The 15,427-nt window shown below is 40.6% G+C and overlaps 1 protein-coding gene across 3 annotated transcripts in view; it reads right to left on the bottom strand.

Moving 5' to 3' along the window:
- The window catches only part of ca10a (carbonic anhydrase Xa), a 363,435-nt gene that overhangs the window by 25,708 nt on the left and 322,300 nt on the right, over positions 1 to 15,427 (bottom strand). For all 3 annotated transcript variants that reach the window (XM_049563761.1, XM_049563760.1, XM_049563759.1), the window contains one exon: positions 2,710 to 2,805. In XM_049563761.1, coding sequence (XP_049419718.1) covers positions 2,710 to 2,805 — 96 coding nt within the window. The remainder of the gene's footprint in view (positions 1 to 2,709; positions 2,806 to 15,427) is intronic.

Here is a 15,427-nt window from a genome sequence, read left to right as displayed (position 1 = left end):
TAAAAACTGACAGGGCACAGGGCATGTGCCCACGATGCAGGGATTGATCTGACAGGCAAAACCAAATAACATTTGAGTTTAAAACAACCAGGCCAAACCTTATTTTTTCTTTTCAAATTATTATTTGGTTAGCTCTGCAATAAAAGCTCTGTAAAAGCTTACATCTCTTCATTTAAGTGAACACTTCATATTAATGTAAAGTTCTCTTAGACAGTTGGTGGAATCTTTTGCGTAATACAATAGTCAGAGCCTGTCCATTTTGTTTCATGGCTGAATAAGAGACATGCCGTAGTCTATATGTAGGAAAATGTCTGACATGATACGAATTAGTATGAGATAATCAATGTGAAGATAGGTCACCTCTATAGGCAATTTTCACAGAACACATTTTGACATGTCAGTAGGGAAACACAGGTGTGAACACTAAAATGAGTGATTTCTGCATTCCCTTTTTCCACAGCAGACATTTTGACATGTCATAACAGGAAAAGCAGGGACAAAGCCATTGTCAATGTTAATATAGTAACAAGAGTGCTTTTATGACAAGTCAAAAAGGCCCATTATTTTTCTTTTTCTTACTTTCTCTTGTAATGAATATGATTAGATTTTTGCTGCCAGGTTTCCCATCATACTTTGGGTCATGTGAACCTGAGGTGTGATGCTGCCATGGAGTCAGTCAGGTAGCTATGGGTGGCACCTGAGCCTTGCTTGCTTACTTCTTTTTTCCCTAAGTTCATATGCAGACAACATCAGCTGGATTACCCTTGGTACTGAAGAAACTGTCTTCATCTGATGGTTACGGGACAAGATATTTTTTATATGATTTGTAAAATTCACTAAGGCCTAATCCCGTTTCTCCTTTTTGCCCCTAACCCCAATTTTCAAGTGCCCCCTAACCCCTACGAACAGAGTTATAAAGGGTAGTGGTTGTAATCTTCTCCTATGGAAGTGGTCAACCCTTAATGACCCTGATACATCATCAGTATCGTCACTGATGGTGTTTACATGAACAGATGCATTAATTGCAGTGACTGTAGTCCATTATCACAATGGAGATAGAAAAGCATTGGAGCCAGTGAATCATTCACAACTCAAGTTTCATGCTATCAATCGATCAAACAAGTCATACAATAAGAAAGAACACTGCTTCATGACCAGGTCCCTTGCAGTGTTCTGTAGGCTAATATTAGCAGCCCCTACTATATACCATGCCGATCTGCACTGACATTAGAGGAGCAGTAACAAGTTTAGTTAAGTTTTGGGCATCATATGCCACCAAAGGGGGGGAAAGCGACAGGGGAATATGTCAAAATGTGGGACTATTATGTACAACATTAGCTAGCTAGCTAGTTAGCCACCAGCACCAGTTAGACATTAGCATGCTAGCATTTTTTTTGTTATGCTGGATATAAAGAAATGGATGATATCACAATGAAACTACTTTAAATTAAGATACTACGATAATTATGGCGATTTTTAAATCTTTATTCACAATGAAAATATAGTTGTGAATGAAGTTTCTTTTATTGCTCCTACAGCCATCTTACTGATGACTTGTCATAACACTTAGTTTTGAGTTTTCCTCTGAAAAACCTCCATTTGGAGGGCCATGTAGCCCAAACACTTCAACCTAATCCAGCTATCCCAACAATAGGTTTCCCACACATTTTCATTGACAAAATTTTTAAACTTTTCGATGACTTATTAAGGACCCGTAATAATCTTTTTTCCTTGCCAAACTTGCCTTGCATTTTTTAAACATAACAGACTCAAACTCTGTTCAAACATCATTTAAGCCAGCTGGCATTCATGAAGGCAGAAGAGACAGAATGCAGGAAGAAAATGAAGAAATGATGGGAAACATAACACATATTACAGATATGTTACACTGACAGCTTCAGAGAATAAATTTGCTGTTATATTACATTACATTGAAGGTTATCAATGGAAGATTACTATTTAAATGTCATTACATACAAAAAAAATTACGACTTTTCCATAACTTTGAATGTTTTGTTTTTTTTACTAATTTCATGACATTTCCAGGCCTGGAAAGTATGTTTGGAAAATTCCATGACTTTTTCAAGATTTTCCATGACCGTGGGAACCCTGCAACAAGAATCAGGACACTTTACCCCTAGACGTGAATGCACAAAATGAAGAAGGAAAGGGCTAAGTGGTAGGGGCAAGGGGTGTCTTGGGACTGACTCCAAAATAGTTGTGCTGATTCCAGCATGACATGACTTGCAAGTTATCGCAGAAAAGGGTTCATAATTGAAATATAAATGCAGTGTCATGAGTATTTACAGCCATTGGGACCATGTCAGTGTTGCTTAGTGGAAACACTTGAATAAACACCTTTAACTGAGCCTGGTGTGTACTGAACACAATGTTAAGCCCTGTTCAATTTTGCTTTACATGTTTCATCTGTATACTGTCGTGTAGTGCTTTAGCACTAACTAAATTGGGTCAAGTCCTCTGTCCAGCCACTGTAGCTGGTGACTCAGATTTAGTATCTAGAGGAAGGTAGAAAACTCTTGTTCAATGCAATGATTAGTATTCTGTTGGTTTCCTAAGCAATATCCCAATACAGAATGTCATCATAGCAGCTGCTGGGTCATGACATGTCAAAAAGAAATGTAATTCTTGAGTGAATACAGCCTTCACACTGGCAGTCAGGCAGTCATTCAAGATATGAATGAGGCTTACCTTCATGAATATGGACACTATGACCAATCCATTGGGGCTTTTAGCAGCTTCTGTGTAATTTGTGTAGAGCTCATGATTGTAGTGGATCAGTTGAACCTGGAACACAGAGAGAGGACATGTTACTAAGGGAAAATCTGACATTTGCGGCCAAACTATTTAACCATCGTAACAGAGAGGCACAAGGCTGATCTCAACACAGAGTACAAACCAGTGGAAACCTTGGAGCTGACAACCCTTCGAGAGAATCTATATCTCATTCACCTAAATCCTTCCTCCTTGCTACATCATGTCAGATGATTTAAAAGGGAAAATCAATACGGGATCAGATCTCTCCCGTGGATTCACAGAGACAGACAATGTAATGGAAGGAGGTGGTGTTCGGAACATTTTTATACGCAGCGTAGACAGAGAAATAATAAGAGGGACATAAAGAGGCAAGGGTTCTGTCATTATTTGATCCAAGGCCAGCCTGCTCTCACAGGCTGAGGTGAGAGCAACTAAACCATCTCCCAGCATGAGGTTAATGTTTCACTGAGGCAGATGCTTCATCCACTCTGGCTGCTCAATATTCCTGCCTTTTAATGATGTTTGGACGTGGGCAGGCCGTACCCCTCCACTTCCAACCTGTAAAAGTGGAAACTACTGAAAGTGAAGCTCAGGGTTTTGAAACATATTTTTGTGGGCATTTTGTGCCTTTACTATTAAGTCAACAGTAACAGTAACAGTAACAGGAAATACCAGGAAGTGGAGATGGGGAGCGACATGAATTGGGATGTAGCAATTCGTGGTCAGTGCCTTAACCCCTAGGCCACCAGGGAGATCTTAGAAAACATATATTTCACAGAATTTTTGCAAGAACATTGGGCTGGTGGCCTTGGTCTTGGTGATGCTGGTTGGTCAATCCTTTTATCTTTGGTCTAGCTGTTCTATTACTTGTCTTTACCTACTTATTCATTATAGATACATTACTGATATTTATTTATCAAAAATCTCATTGGGTGAGTATTTTGTGAAAGCACAGCAGGAGGATATTGATATCTAGATGCTTGATTTTCTCAATATTACCCATTAGCGCATAAAAATCAAAATAGCTGTAAGCCAGGAGGCTGTGATCATGTGACCTATGAGCTGCAGGCCATCTTCTGTCATGTGACAAAAGTGAGGGAGGAAGTCAGGTCACGTATTATGAATTACGACAGAATCCTCTTTGAGAGGAGGTCAGGGTGGCAGACGGGTCAAACAAACACAGAACTTTGACCCAGGAGCCGAGTGTTTGTGTCCCATGTAAAACCAAAGGTCAACATAGAGTTATTTTAAGTCGCATATGTATGCCACGTTGTTACATTTGATAGTCCAATGCAGTACTGTGCTGGATGACATCCTCTATGGTAGTCATTGATACCAATGGAGGGTGATTGGCAGACGGTAACAGGGACTGTACACCGGGGTTCATGTCCTGTGTGAAACTAAATGTCAGCGTTAAGTTATTTTAAGTTATGCATGTACGTCAGGTCTTCAGGTCATCTTATGTCAGATGACGATGCCCATCCATGTTCCTTTCCCTAAAACTAACCTAACCGCTACTTCACAAAATGTCATATGAACCATGTGTAGGGCTGGGCGGTATTCGCAGTGACAGTAACATACCGCAGTAAACATGAGCCGAGGTACTGCTTTTGTTGTTACCTTCATACCTCAGTACTCCTTCATTGTGGTATCAGGAGTGAACTTTGGTTAAAAAGATGTAGGTTATCTGGTTCAACATTTGTTGCTACGCAAAGGATGTCATCCAGTATGGTGCTGCATTGGTCAATCAAATAAGGGAATGCACATGTTCCTGGAAGATTTCAGTTTCACCAGAAGCCCCTTTTATTTTCTTAAAGCAGGGTGGGTGCTTGGTCTGACACTCATCTCACTTATGCTACGTGTGCAATTTTATGAATCGCTGGCATAATGGAGACCAGTAGTCAGTTGTTACAATGGAGGGTGAATGACGAACGGTAATAGACAAGTGGTAGAGAAGTGCCTCCTTGTAGCTGTTGGATCGACTGGCCAAGGGATCACAGACATGTTGGACTTTACCAAACTTTGTATTGAAAGCAGACCGTCAGTACAAACAGAAGCAGGAAAAAGACAATGGGAGAGTTGTGGTAAACAGACTAATTTGGCGTTATTAAAAAGCCTACTCCTCCCAAAATGTTTACTGAGGACTTTGCAGCTCATGATCACATAAATTCTTCACATTTACCACCCTAACAGAAAGGACAAGGCTTTCCTCCATGTTAATTTGGTGGTCCTGTTCAGTTGTGCTTGACTCTGGCACTATACTGTAGGCAGGGATTGTGTCACACTATAGTGGAGCAAGTTGTGCAAACAGCATTAGTCTTTTTTGTTTTTGAGTGACATTTGTCTGTTCCTGACTGAAAAATGCAAGTAGATTTCCTTCCAGGACCTTTAATTCCTCATTACCGCACTATTACTGAGTTCTGATTTTTGAATAGTTGTTAAAAATTACAGAAGTTGCCACATCTCATTACCTATATCAACAAAACTTACAGCCAACTACCACAACCCAAAGCTTCTAATTTATTGCCTTTAGGCTGTGGTACTTGTATATTTTAACAGTAATATACACAACGAGCTGCTATGAATATAAAGGCGATAAAGCACTTATTTCAAGCACAAAGGGGTGGTAATGATTTTCAGATCTTTCCCAAAGGCTCTTACGCTTTCTCTCCCCACCTCCATAAACTTCTCATCTTCACTCATTGGCAAAGGGCTTGGCACGCACTGTACTGAAGGATATAAATAAACAAATGTAAGAGGAGAGTAATTATGAAATGCTCGATTGGGGGAGCACAGAGCGACAGAACGTCTATAAATGCAATCAAGGCGAGAGAGGAAGTGATTAGAGCCCTACGTTGATCTGATTAGATTTTTAGGTGAGAGCGGCAGAGGCAGCCAAAAGAACTCATCCACACTCCCTCAATGACAAATTGCACAAAGTTTGCTGCTGGTGGGCAATAAAAGGCCAGTGTGGGCCATAATAAAGTGAGAATGTCTGCCAAATGGAGAAGAAAAAAGAGCGAGATGCAGAGCAAAAGAGGGAGAAAATAGAGGTCGTAATTAGATAGAGAAACAGTTGAAGAAGGAGCAAAAGAGGAGAGCTACTGCATGTTGGCTGAGCCTGTGAGCCTGCAGCACCATATCATTCATCACACTGTCCCTCTGTTCAAACACAGACTCACAGTCACACCTCTACCCATCCAAAAGGTACAGTCCATTAAGATTCAGCCATAACGCTGTGTTCCTGGTGCCTATTGAACAGATTGTGATGATGACAGAAGTGCAGACGGATTATATAACAGGGTCTGACAGAATTTATAGAGTTAGTACAAATTAGGTTTGGGGTTCAATAGTACTCCATCTAATCAGAATCCGGTATTGGATATGCTTATCAAATCCAAATCCCTTATCAAATCTATTAAGTTTAGCTTTTAATATTTGCAAGTCAAAGTCCAAAAACTACTAAATGCACCTTTGAGATGACATATTCCCAGAAGTCAAACTGACTGTATTTATATACTGCCTTTATTCCAAAGCATAGTTTGCCTTGTCATTTACCCATTCCAGCACAATCACATACAGCGCACACTGCCATCACCAGGACGACATCTGTGGTTTTGAGTTATACCTTTTATCCATTGGATAGACTGCAATGAAAAATGGTACATTAGGAAATTTGTGCACCCAAAGGATGAATTGTAGTAACGTCGAAGATTCTCTGACTTTTTATCTGATGTCATCATAATTCAAAATTTCAATTCGTCCAGTGCTTCGGTTTATGACACTTCCATCTGCCTCAGCTCAACTCTTAGTTAGTGCTTATCACCAGTATGCCTACTACGGAGAATGGTGCTCTGTATGGTACTGAATTTGTAGCTAAGCGATAGTCATATGCGAACTATCTTACCCAATTTATTTATTCATTTATTTGCCTTTTTCTATAGATTCATGATTGCAATTATCCATGTGGCCAAGTATAAATGTTGATTTTGTGCCAAGAACACAGTAGGCAGAAAAATGACATGGAGATTAACAAATGAAAGCCACTAGTTTTGACCAACACGGTGCAGAAGTATTCCATCAAAATGTCAGGAAGGAATTTAAGAGAGACTTAATATCCCAGTTTGTCAGAGCTGTTGCTGTGGTCAAACATGCGTAAATGCAAGCATTGTCTCTTAATGGGGATGCAGCAGCAGCAGCAGCAGCAGACAGTAGACAGCAGACAGCAGCTCTGCTCTCTGCTATGTTCACATTTTAGAAGATCTAATTAATTGGTATTGGTAATGTTAAGCCCCCCAAAAAACATGAATCAATCCCTCTTTCTCTTGCTTGCTCACTTGCTTGCTAAGTATACTGTGTATGTGAGTAGGAATCGCGCTCTCGTAACAAATCTGGTCATAGTCACCATCTTGCTGTGTTGAACATCTCTAAATTTGCTAATTTTGTTTAAAAATTTTGTTTATTAATCACAGAAAAAAATAACTCGTTAAAAAAATTAACGTTGATTAATCGTGTTGCAATGTGTCATTGAAGGCCAGAGTGGCTATGTCACATGATGGAGGCAGACAAGCAACTTGCTTGAACCCATGAATGAAACATTTACATTTAAAAAATGCCCAGATGGAACTGTTGATAGGAGTATCGTTCTCTGCAGTTTCTGCGTAAGGAATTTTGTACCATCATGGCTGGGCTCCACCGGCTGCAAACGTAAGCGTCACGTCAGTGTAGCACCGCGGCGTATTCATTTGGGCTCCGCTGACTGCGTACGGAAGCGACACGTAGAGAAGCCAGCGGGGTTGTTTCCCATTTGCCGAGCCGAGAGGCTGCATGTAGGCAGCATGAAAGTTAAAGCATTTTCCACCTAAGTTATTACATATATTTGAGTTATCTACAAGTTTACTGTACTGTCATCTACTCGCTTTCAAATGTCCGCCACGGACATTTACACAATGTCACGGATAAACATGGGTAAATGCATGAAAAAAAATCATCACATATCACCTCTGATAATGGTTTATTCGTTTAAAAACACATTTCTGTGTTTCATATCTGCTGGAGGGTCGCGTAGGGGGGTGTAGCGCGACAAAAATAGAAGAGCTGCATAAAATAGGGAGTTGTTGCGCGACAGACGGGGGTTGTCGTGCCGCTCCCGTTGCCGGTGGAGCCGCTGTAATTGGTTAACAGTGGGGCGAGCTGCTATGGTAGTCGTGTTGCAGATGTGTCGCACCGCTGACATGCCCGGTGGAGCCCGGCCGTCAGAGTACATCAAGCTTGTAATATCACCTCAACGCAAAGCATTTAGCAGCAAACCTGGAGGTCTGAGCTAGCACAGATTCTGATGCTAGTGCTAGCAGCCAGTCTAGTTCAGTAACACTCGACCAGGCGTTCTACCTGTGACCAACTAACTAACTAACTAACTAACTCCCGTTTAAAATGGATTGCAGACCAGTTTCGGTAGAGGACGGGGTCAATTGTATCCAAAATCCAGCAGCTTTACTATGAAACTTCTGCCAAAAGTAATTTCAATGAAAAATTTCAAATACTTTCAGAGCAAAAGTTGATGCATTTCATTAATTTAGATTACTTAATCACAGAGCATGTAATTATTTGGATTAATTTTTTTAATCACTTGACAGCTCTAGTTTCTACATGTCACATTAACGTGTATGCTTGTGGAAAAGCCTCCAAAACAAGACCATCATCACCACACTAAAGCCTTCCACTGAAAGCAATACTAATACCTCTTCAGTGTGATAGCAGCTCCTGTGGCAATGCCACAGGTTTTCAGGCTTCTGGTGTTTCAGTCAGTTAAACCTGCAATGAAACCTGCATTGAAGCTACACTGAGCGGAAGGGATTCAGACAACACTGAATTGGGTGTGAAAGGGTCACTTTTGCTCGACTGGCCAGTGCTCTCTGGAGTGTGCGTGTGCATGTGTGTGTATTTGTGTGTGTGTCTGGGGGTCATGACAGCCTCTTTATGGCATGATGGCTGGCCTGGCCCCGGGGGTAGGGAAATATGAAGACAGCAAGTCGATAGCGGAAGAGAGGTGTTCAGCGCTAACGGTGGGAGGGGGCTTAAAGGCGCTGGGCTGGAAATGACGCTCTCCATCTCAGCTTCCATCCATCCGTCCTCCCTCCTTCAGATTAACTGGAGCGTGGATCCATAAAACTAACAAATGGACGCAGCCTCCTACTGCACACACCGGTCACACTCTGATTATGCTACTGTACATTTGCACATTGCCACCTGATTTGTTTATTCAGGTGTTTTACTGGTACGACAGAACACTGCCAAAGCACTAGAAATCAAAAACTATCATTTCATCATCTGCGCTAATACTCACCCATGCTACACTGGTAATTGAACATAATCCAACATTAAGCTGGCTTTCTTCATTCATGTTTATTTCTGCATATTTGTTTTCTTCAGAACAAGCTGTTCAGTGATGTTCTGATGTGATTTAAATCCAAAATCAGCTACAATTAGGATGCCGCGGTGCAGATGTGGGCGAAATGTGCCGTTTAATAGTGATTAATGATAATTAGGGGAAGAGAAAACAAAACAGAACAAACTCCCCCATCAAAAGCTCTGTGACCGATAATCTGCCGCAGTGATATTAGCTCAATGTGATTTTCAGTGTGTGACTGTGTTTCAAAGAGAACATACGAAGTGATTGATCTGTAATTTATGAGGGGTTTAAAATGTTTCGAACATCTGCCATTGGCAAATCCTTCTCAAACACATAACAAGATTTGTATTAAATATAGTTGAATCCTCTGTTTAGCAACAAGCGGGGTCTCTTTCAGTATACAGAGGCTCTCTGTTCAGTTTGTTGGGTGTAATCACAGCCACAGCCATGGAGTCAACACTGTGGGGAACAAATCTGCTGGAGGGCTGACCCTTTTTAGCAAAATATTATTTATTTAAACATTTACAGTTCCACCCCAAAATGAGATACTGACATTAACTTAACATTGTGATGCACATCCTCACTAAAGTGAAGTATTATTATTGGTACTGTATTACAATATAAAGTTCCCATCTACAACTGATGGGAACCTTAACGGACCCTAACTGTATGCAAATACAACAACCAAATACACTTCTGTTTTTATAGGAAATGTTCAGTTTCTGCTCATTCAATGTGTACAGTTGGTTGGTTAAACATTGTGTATTTATGTTTATTTCACTGTGCAACAAAAGCAAGTGGTCAGGTTTAGAAAAAAAACATCTAGCGAACACCAGCCTCCTGTGTGAAAGTCTGGTGTTGTGGGACCCCTCCCACCCGCCCGATAGGGACTTTCTAGGTCCTTTAATTACATTGTTGTCCAGTGGTGTTTCAAATTGACATCGTTCAGTGGTATTCTTAATTTTGATTGCCCAACAGCATATCATACAACCACGAAAGGATGCCTGTTTTTTGTCGGTGTCTGATGCGGAAATGAATGGCCAAGCAGTTGTATTTGACGACTTTTTAATGAGGAAGGATTGGATATAACGTATGTAACACTAATATTACATTTAAGTTTTCCACTTTTTAATACATTTAAAAGGAATTAAATAGTGAGATGATACACTGTTTGACACTGATTGTACCCACAGCAGTCAAGCAACAATTTCTGTTGGGGTACGGCAACACCACTTGCACAAAAACCATCATGCACCTTACCCATGTACAACCGCAGCACACCATAATGCCAGAACCAGTGGTAATCAAAATGGAGGTGTGTGGTTTACATGTAAATAAACTGAGCTGGTCATCAGTTACACTTTTGTAGCAACAAAAGTGAATAATGTTAATGAGAGTTCACAACATTCCCAGTTGTGTTTGTTGCGACCAAATTGGGTTTTTTAAGCCAGAGCATGATGTTTTCCTAAACCAAAGTGGTTTTTGTGCCTTTTGTCCCTGATAGCGTTTTGCAGGCTGCAAAATATAAGGTGTGCCATTAGTAAAAAAAAAAAAAAAAAAATGTAAAATGTACTGTTAATTTATTTTATTTATTTGACAGTAATTAGCATCTATCCCTAAAATGGACAGGCAGAAGGTACTTAATAGTACTTAATAGTTTGTTGGGCACAAGGAAACGGAGATCTGTGTGGGTACATGAAACCCTAAAAAAAAGGGGGATCACAGGGAGTACCAGTTGGTCCAGGAGCTGCGCCTCAATGATGGCCATTTCCAGGCATATTTTAGGATGACTTGGGGGCAGTTTGACAACCTGCTGTCTATCGTTGGGCTGTATAGCTCTGGATATCCAGCAACTACTACCACCAGTTTTTCCTCCATTGTTTACCAACTGTAAACTTGTTGTCATGACCACCACAGAAGGCTTGCCTCTCAAATCATCCAATTGGACCATGGGGAAAAGACAGATATGACATGAGGCATTTTTCCACTCTTAGTTGACGTTTTTTCAACTCGAGGCGTTCAGAGTGCTCCTGCAAAGACGCTAGGCACTTAAGTCCTTTTTAATTAGGAATTGTGCAAATTTGCAGGAAAGCCCAATCAGTCTTTTTTCAGCATTGGCAGTATAAAAACAAAATTGGGGAGTGCAGTAAAATACTGCCTGTCTACTTTTGTTTATACAGAATGCGCCTTTTTCGGGGCAATGGGGGGCGTGAGCAAGTAACAAAACGTGTAGCTCAGCATGTGACGTAAACAGTTGACGTACTCCGAGGGAAGCCACGGCTGTTCAGTCTTTCGGCGAGTCTCTCATAAGTTGGCCTGTTATTCACCGTCCTTGTCCTTTTGACAGCTAATGGCCTCTTCATTTGTGAGGACAAAGAGGGCGCGCAATTCTTTGTCTCCCCAGTTGCTCATTTTTACTGTGTGTGTCAGGTTTGCATTTCCCTCTTGCTACTAGTACTAGCTGATCATTCCTGCTATCAGCTGTTTCCTGTTTATCCACCGCCAGGGGGTCGCACGTGCGGCGTCATCAACAGCTCCTCCCACAAGTCATCAACAGCCTCTCCCGTTGCAGAAGGGCGCCTCGTTCTTTTTCAACTAAAAAGGTTCCGCCAACATGTCTACCCTAAAAAGTGGAAAATTGGGAACCTTGGATCAACTCGCCAATCCGGCTCTGTGTGTCTAAACGCTCGCAGCTTGCCGGCAAAATGGCACAACATTCGCCAAAAATCTGGCAGTGTAAAAGGGGCTTTAGAATGCAGAAATATGCGCTGCGTCGCTATGCAAAAATCGCGACCAAAAAGCTTCATTCTCATTAAAATCAATTACAAAAAGGTGCTCCCAGCTGCTAAAACACATTCTGTGTGATCAAGGCCTATCTGCTACATATACAAACAAACTGCTGTAACATATTGATGGTTTGTAGAAACACGTGATGCCACCATTTATTCTGGTGTCTGGGTTCAGATGTTAGCCTGAGGTGGTTTTAAAGTACAGTATACAAGGTCAAGACAGACGCTGTCCAGTCCAATAAAAATACAGTGGATATGATGCTGTTTGGCTGATTGTATGATTTTGAATTTAAATGAGCAAAACTACTATTGTATACATACAAAGACCTTATACCTATATATAAAAGTGTTGACTGATTCAGCCAAGTAACTGGCACAAATGTGCTACATTTACCATCTAGGGATGGCCAGTACAAATTAGCTTATAGGCTATATATGCTGCAGAATATGGCATTGGTTCAAGCTATATATTTGTCCATACACAAATAAAACATAAATAAATAAATAAGTAAATAAATAAACAAAATTCCACTCTAAACAAAGATGGAAATCTAGACATTTGTTGTATTAAAGTTGATTTTTAAGTCAGCTCACTCCAATGTCAGAGTGTCCTTCAATGCACCAACAAGTGTTTTTTTATTTTAGTATAGTGACTGTGTGACATAACTTTAACAAAAAAATAAAAGAGATGAATTCTTCCTTGTGATGGATCACCTGCATTACAGTTCTGTACAGCAGACAGAAATGAACACAGAGCAGTAACTGCCTGGAAGGAAGGAAATCAATCCAAACTCTTGCGGTATACTTTAGAGAATGATTAGATGTAGTATTGTAAAGAAAAATATTGTTGTAGAAGTTTTTCAGCTTTTGTATGGGTCAAATTGAATGGTGTAAATAAAAGAATGTTTTTTAAAAAGCAGTTTAGACCTGATTTATTTGAGAGTCCGAAGACTTGTTTTTTATCAGAGGATAATAGGATAGCTGAGTGTTCTCTCAGAGTATGAACAGGGAATAATATTTGGAATATATTAGCACTTATTAAAAGACCAAGGTGTTTCATTTTCAGATTACACTAGGAAGCAGCTCCTGGGGACAGGGGACTGACTGCCACACAGATAAACACACTGCACCAACCTGATTATTCTATCAGAAAGAGTAAAGGAAATAAGTGGAGAAAATGCAAAGCAATGACTGAATAATGGTTAAAATGTAAATAAACCATTTTAATTAATCACTCTAAAAACAGTAGATGTGTTTATAGCAGTATCAAAAATGAATGTTTAATGTGGTTAACAGGAACGTCTGTCAGATAAAGTAAAATTAAAACCGAAAAAGCTCTGGATTGATGTGATAATGAACATTTCTTATAATTTATTTCTATCATTATTGTGCAAAGTAAATAAAAACCCACACCATATGCCTCCGGCTGCAGCTTTGTGGTGTGTTCACATTGTGGTGCTCTGCAACATCGAGACAGCAATATGATTTCCTAAACAAGTGTCTTTCAATTTGTAGACCTTTTTGTTGCCAAGCTTCCCTGTGACTGGCTCCGCAATTTCAGAGTGATGAGAACACTGATGTGACTTGCTGAGGGTGTATTTATTAACCTGTGATCTACACCGATCAGCCAAAACATAAAAACCACTGGCAGGTGAGAGAACATGACATGACAGAGAGCTAAATGCATCGACCTAGCCTACAAATTCCCCAGTAAAAATAAACTAATGGGTCAATGTACCTGTTTTATGGACCAGTCAGACATTAAAAAAAAAAAAAAAAGAAAGAAAAAGAAACACAATTGTGTTGGCCTGAAAGGCACACTGGCCCATAAGAATGATGCCCCATTAGCCAGATGGCCAGTCCAGCTCCACTGTTACATACGTGAACCAAAATAGCAGGTACACTTGAAGACACCCACACACTCTACATGGCCAAGACAAACCAGTCGAAACAGGGCCCATAGTGTGGCCTATCAGTTGCTTCACAATTTGCTTCGCTTTTCTTATCCACATTACATATCCATATACAGATTGAACCTTTATCCCAGGGAAAAATACAGTCCTAAGAGTAAACAATCGACAAATACACGCTGCGTTTAGGTGCCAGCGAAAACTCCAACATCCAGGCTTTCAGCATATCCATGAGGAGTTTCCAAGTGGAAGAGGCATTTTTTCCATCAGGCCATCAACAATAAATAAAAAATAAATATGTCAGAAGGTTTTTATTTCACATGGCCTTAATTCTGGCAAACTCAACTTCTACTGTTCTGTTTTTACACATACACTGCTGTGTCCCTTTACAGATGACTTTAAGGGTAATTGGTTTTATACAACTTGGGTCTTATTTTCACAGTTTTGGCCGAGATATTCATCACTGACAATACTGTTGTTCCCAAGTTAATACCCAAACCTGGCCACATCACTATAAAGACGTCAGATGGGGCAAGAAAAGGAGCAGTCAGGTGAGCAGACAGGTTGTAAACAAACCCACTGATTAGCAAAATCTATCTGGGAGAGAAAGCTGAGGTAAACAGTAGAATTGTTACTATAAGATGTCCTGATCAAGTTTTTTGGCCCCGATCCGAGTACTTTGACAGTGGGTATCTGCCGCTGCTGAGTCCAGTACTTACATTATTAAACACGTTTATTAAGCACCCTTTACATTCATACATTTAGTATGTGCTCTATGTGCTTTAATATGTGCTCAGTTGAAAATCTTTCTGTTCAGGGCCCACTGTTAATACACTATAAGGATGTTATTTTGTGAGCAAGGACTTTATATAGGAAAATACTGTATGTTCACCAGGCACCAAAAGGAACCATGAGTTAGGAGATATAAAGGGGTGGTTTAAAGACGAAAGCTCTGGAGCGTTAATGCAACCCCCCAACACACACACACACACACACACACACACACACACACACACCAATCCTCCCACAGGCTGCCATTTCAGAAGAACGCTCTGCTTTAAAAAGTTGTATTATTTCTCTCTTTGTTCATGTTTCAAGGACATGCAGCCACCACTCATCTGCAGATGGGGGCGAGAGGGAGCCAGAGAGAGAGAGAGAGAGAGAGAGAGAGAGAGAGAGAGAGCAATTTCAGTTTCTGCATTTTCGATTATGAAACATCTTATTGGACCTTGAAGTCACGGCTTTGGCTCAGAGACAGGCTGGGGTGGGCTATCGGGGGAGGTGGCGGAGGATGAGGAAGATGTTTTCTAGTTGCCATTTCACTCAGAAACAGTTGTTTGAGTGAGGAGAACATGGCAAAACATCTATTAGCAACCTTTCCTGGCCTTGTTTTCCCTGCGGTTCAGCAGCTTTAGCTACAGCTATCAGTCCATCTGAGCAGCGCTGCCAGTTATTCTGAATACAACACCTACTACCTCATATTAACAGATACAGAATCTGGACCACATGTCAGCAATCAAGTATGTAGATTTGTTTTGATA

This window comes from Epinephelus fuscoguttatus, linkage group LG20 (genome assembly GCF_011397635.1).
Source record: "Epinephelus fuscoguttatus linkage group LG20, E.fuscoguttatus.final_Chr_v1".
NCBI lineage: Eukaryota > Metazoa > Chordata > Actinopteri > Perciformes > Serranidae > Epinephelus > Epinephelus fuscoguttatus.
This window is presented reverse-complemented; position numbering and strand designations above follow the sequence as displayed.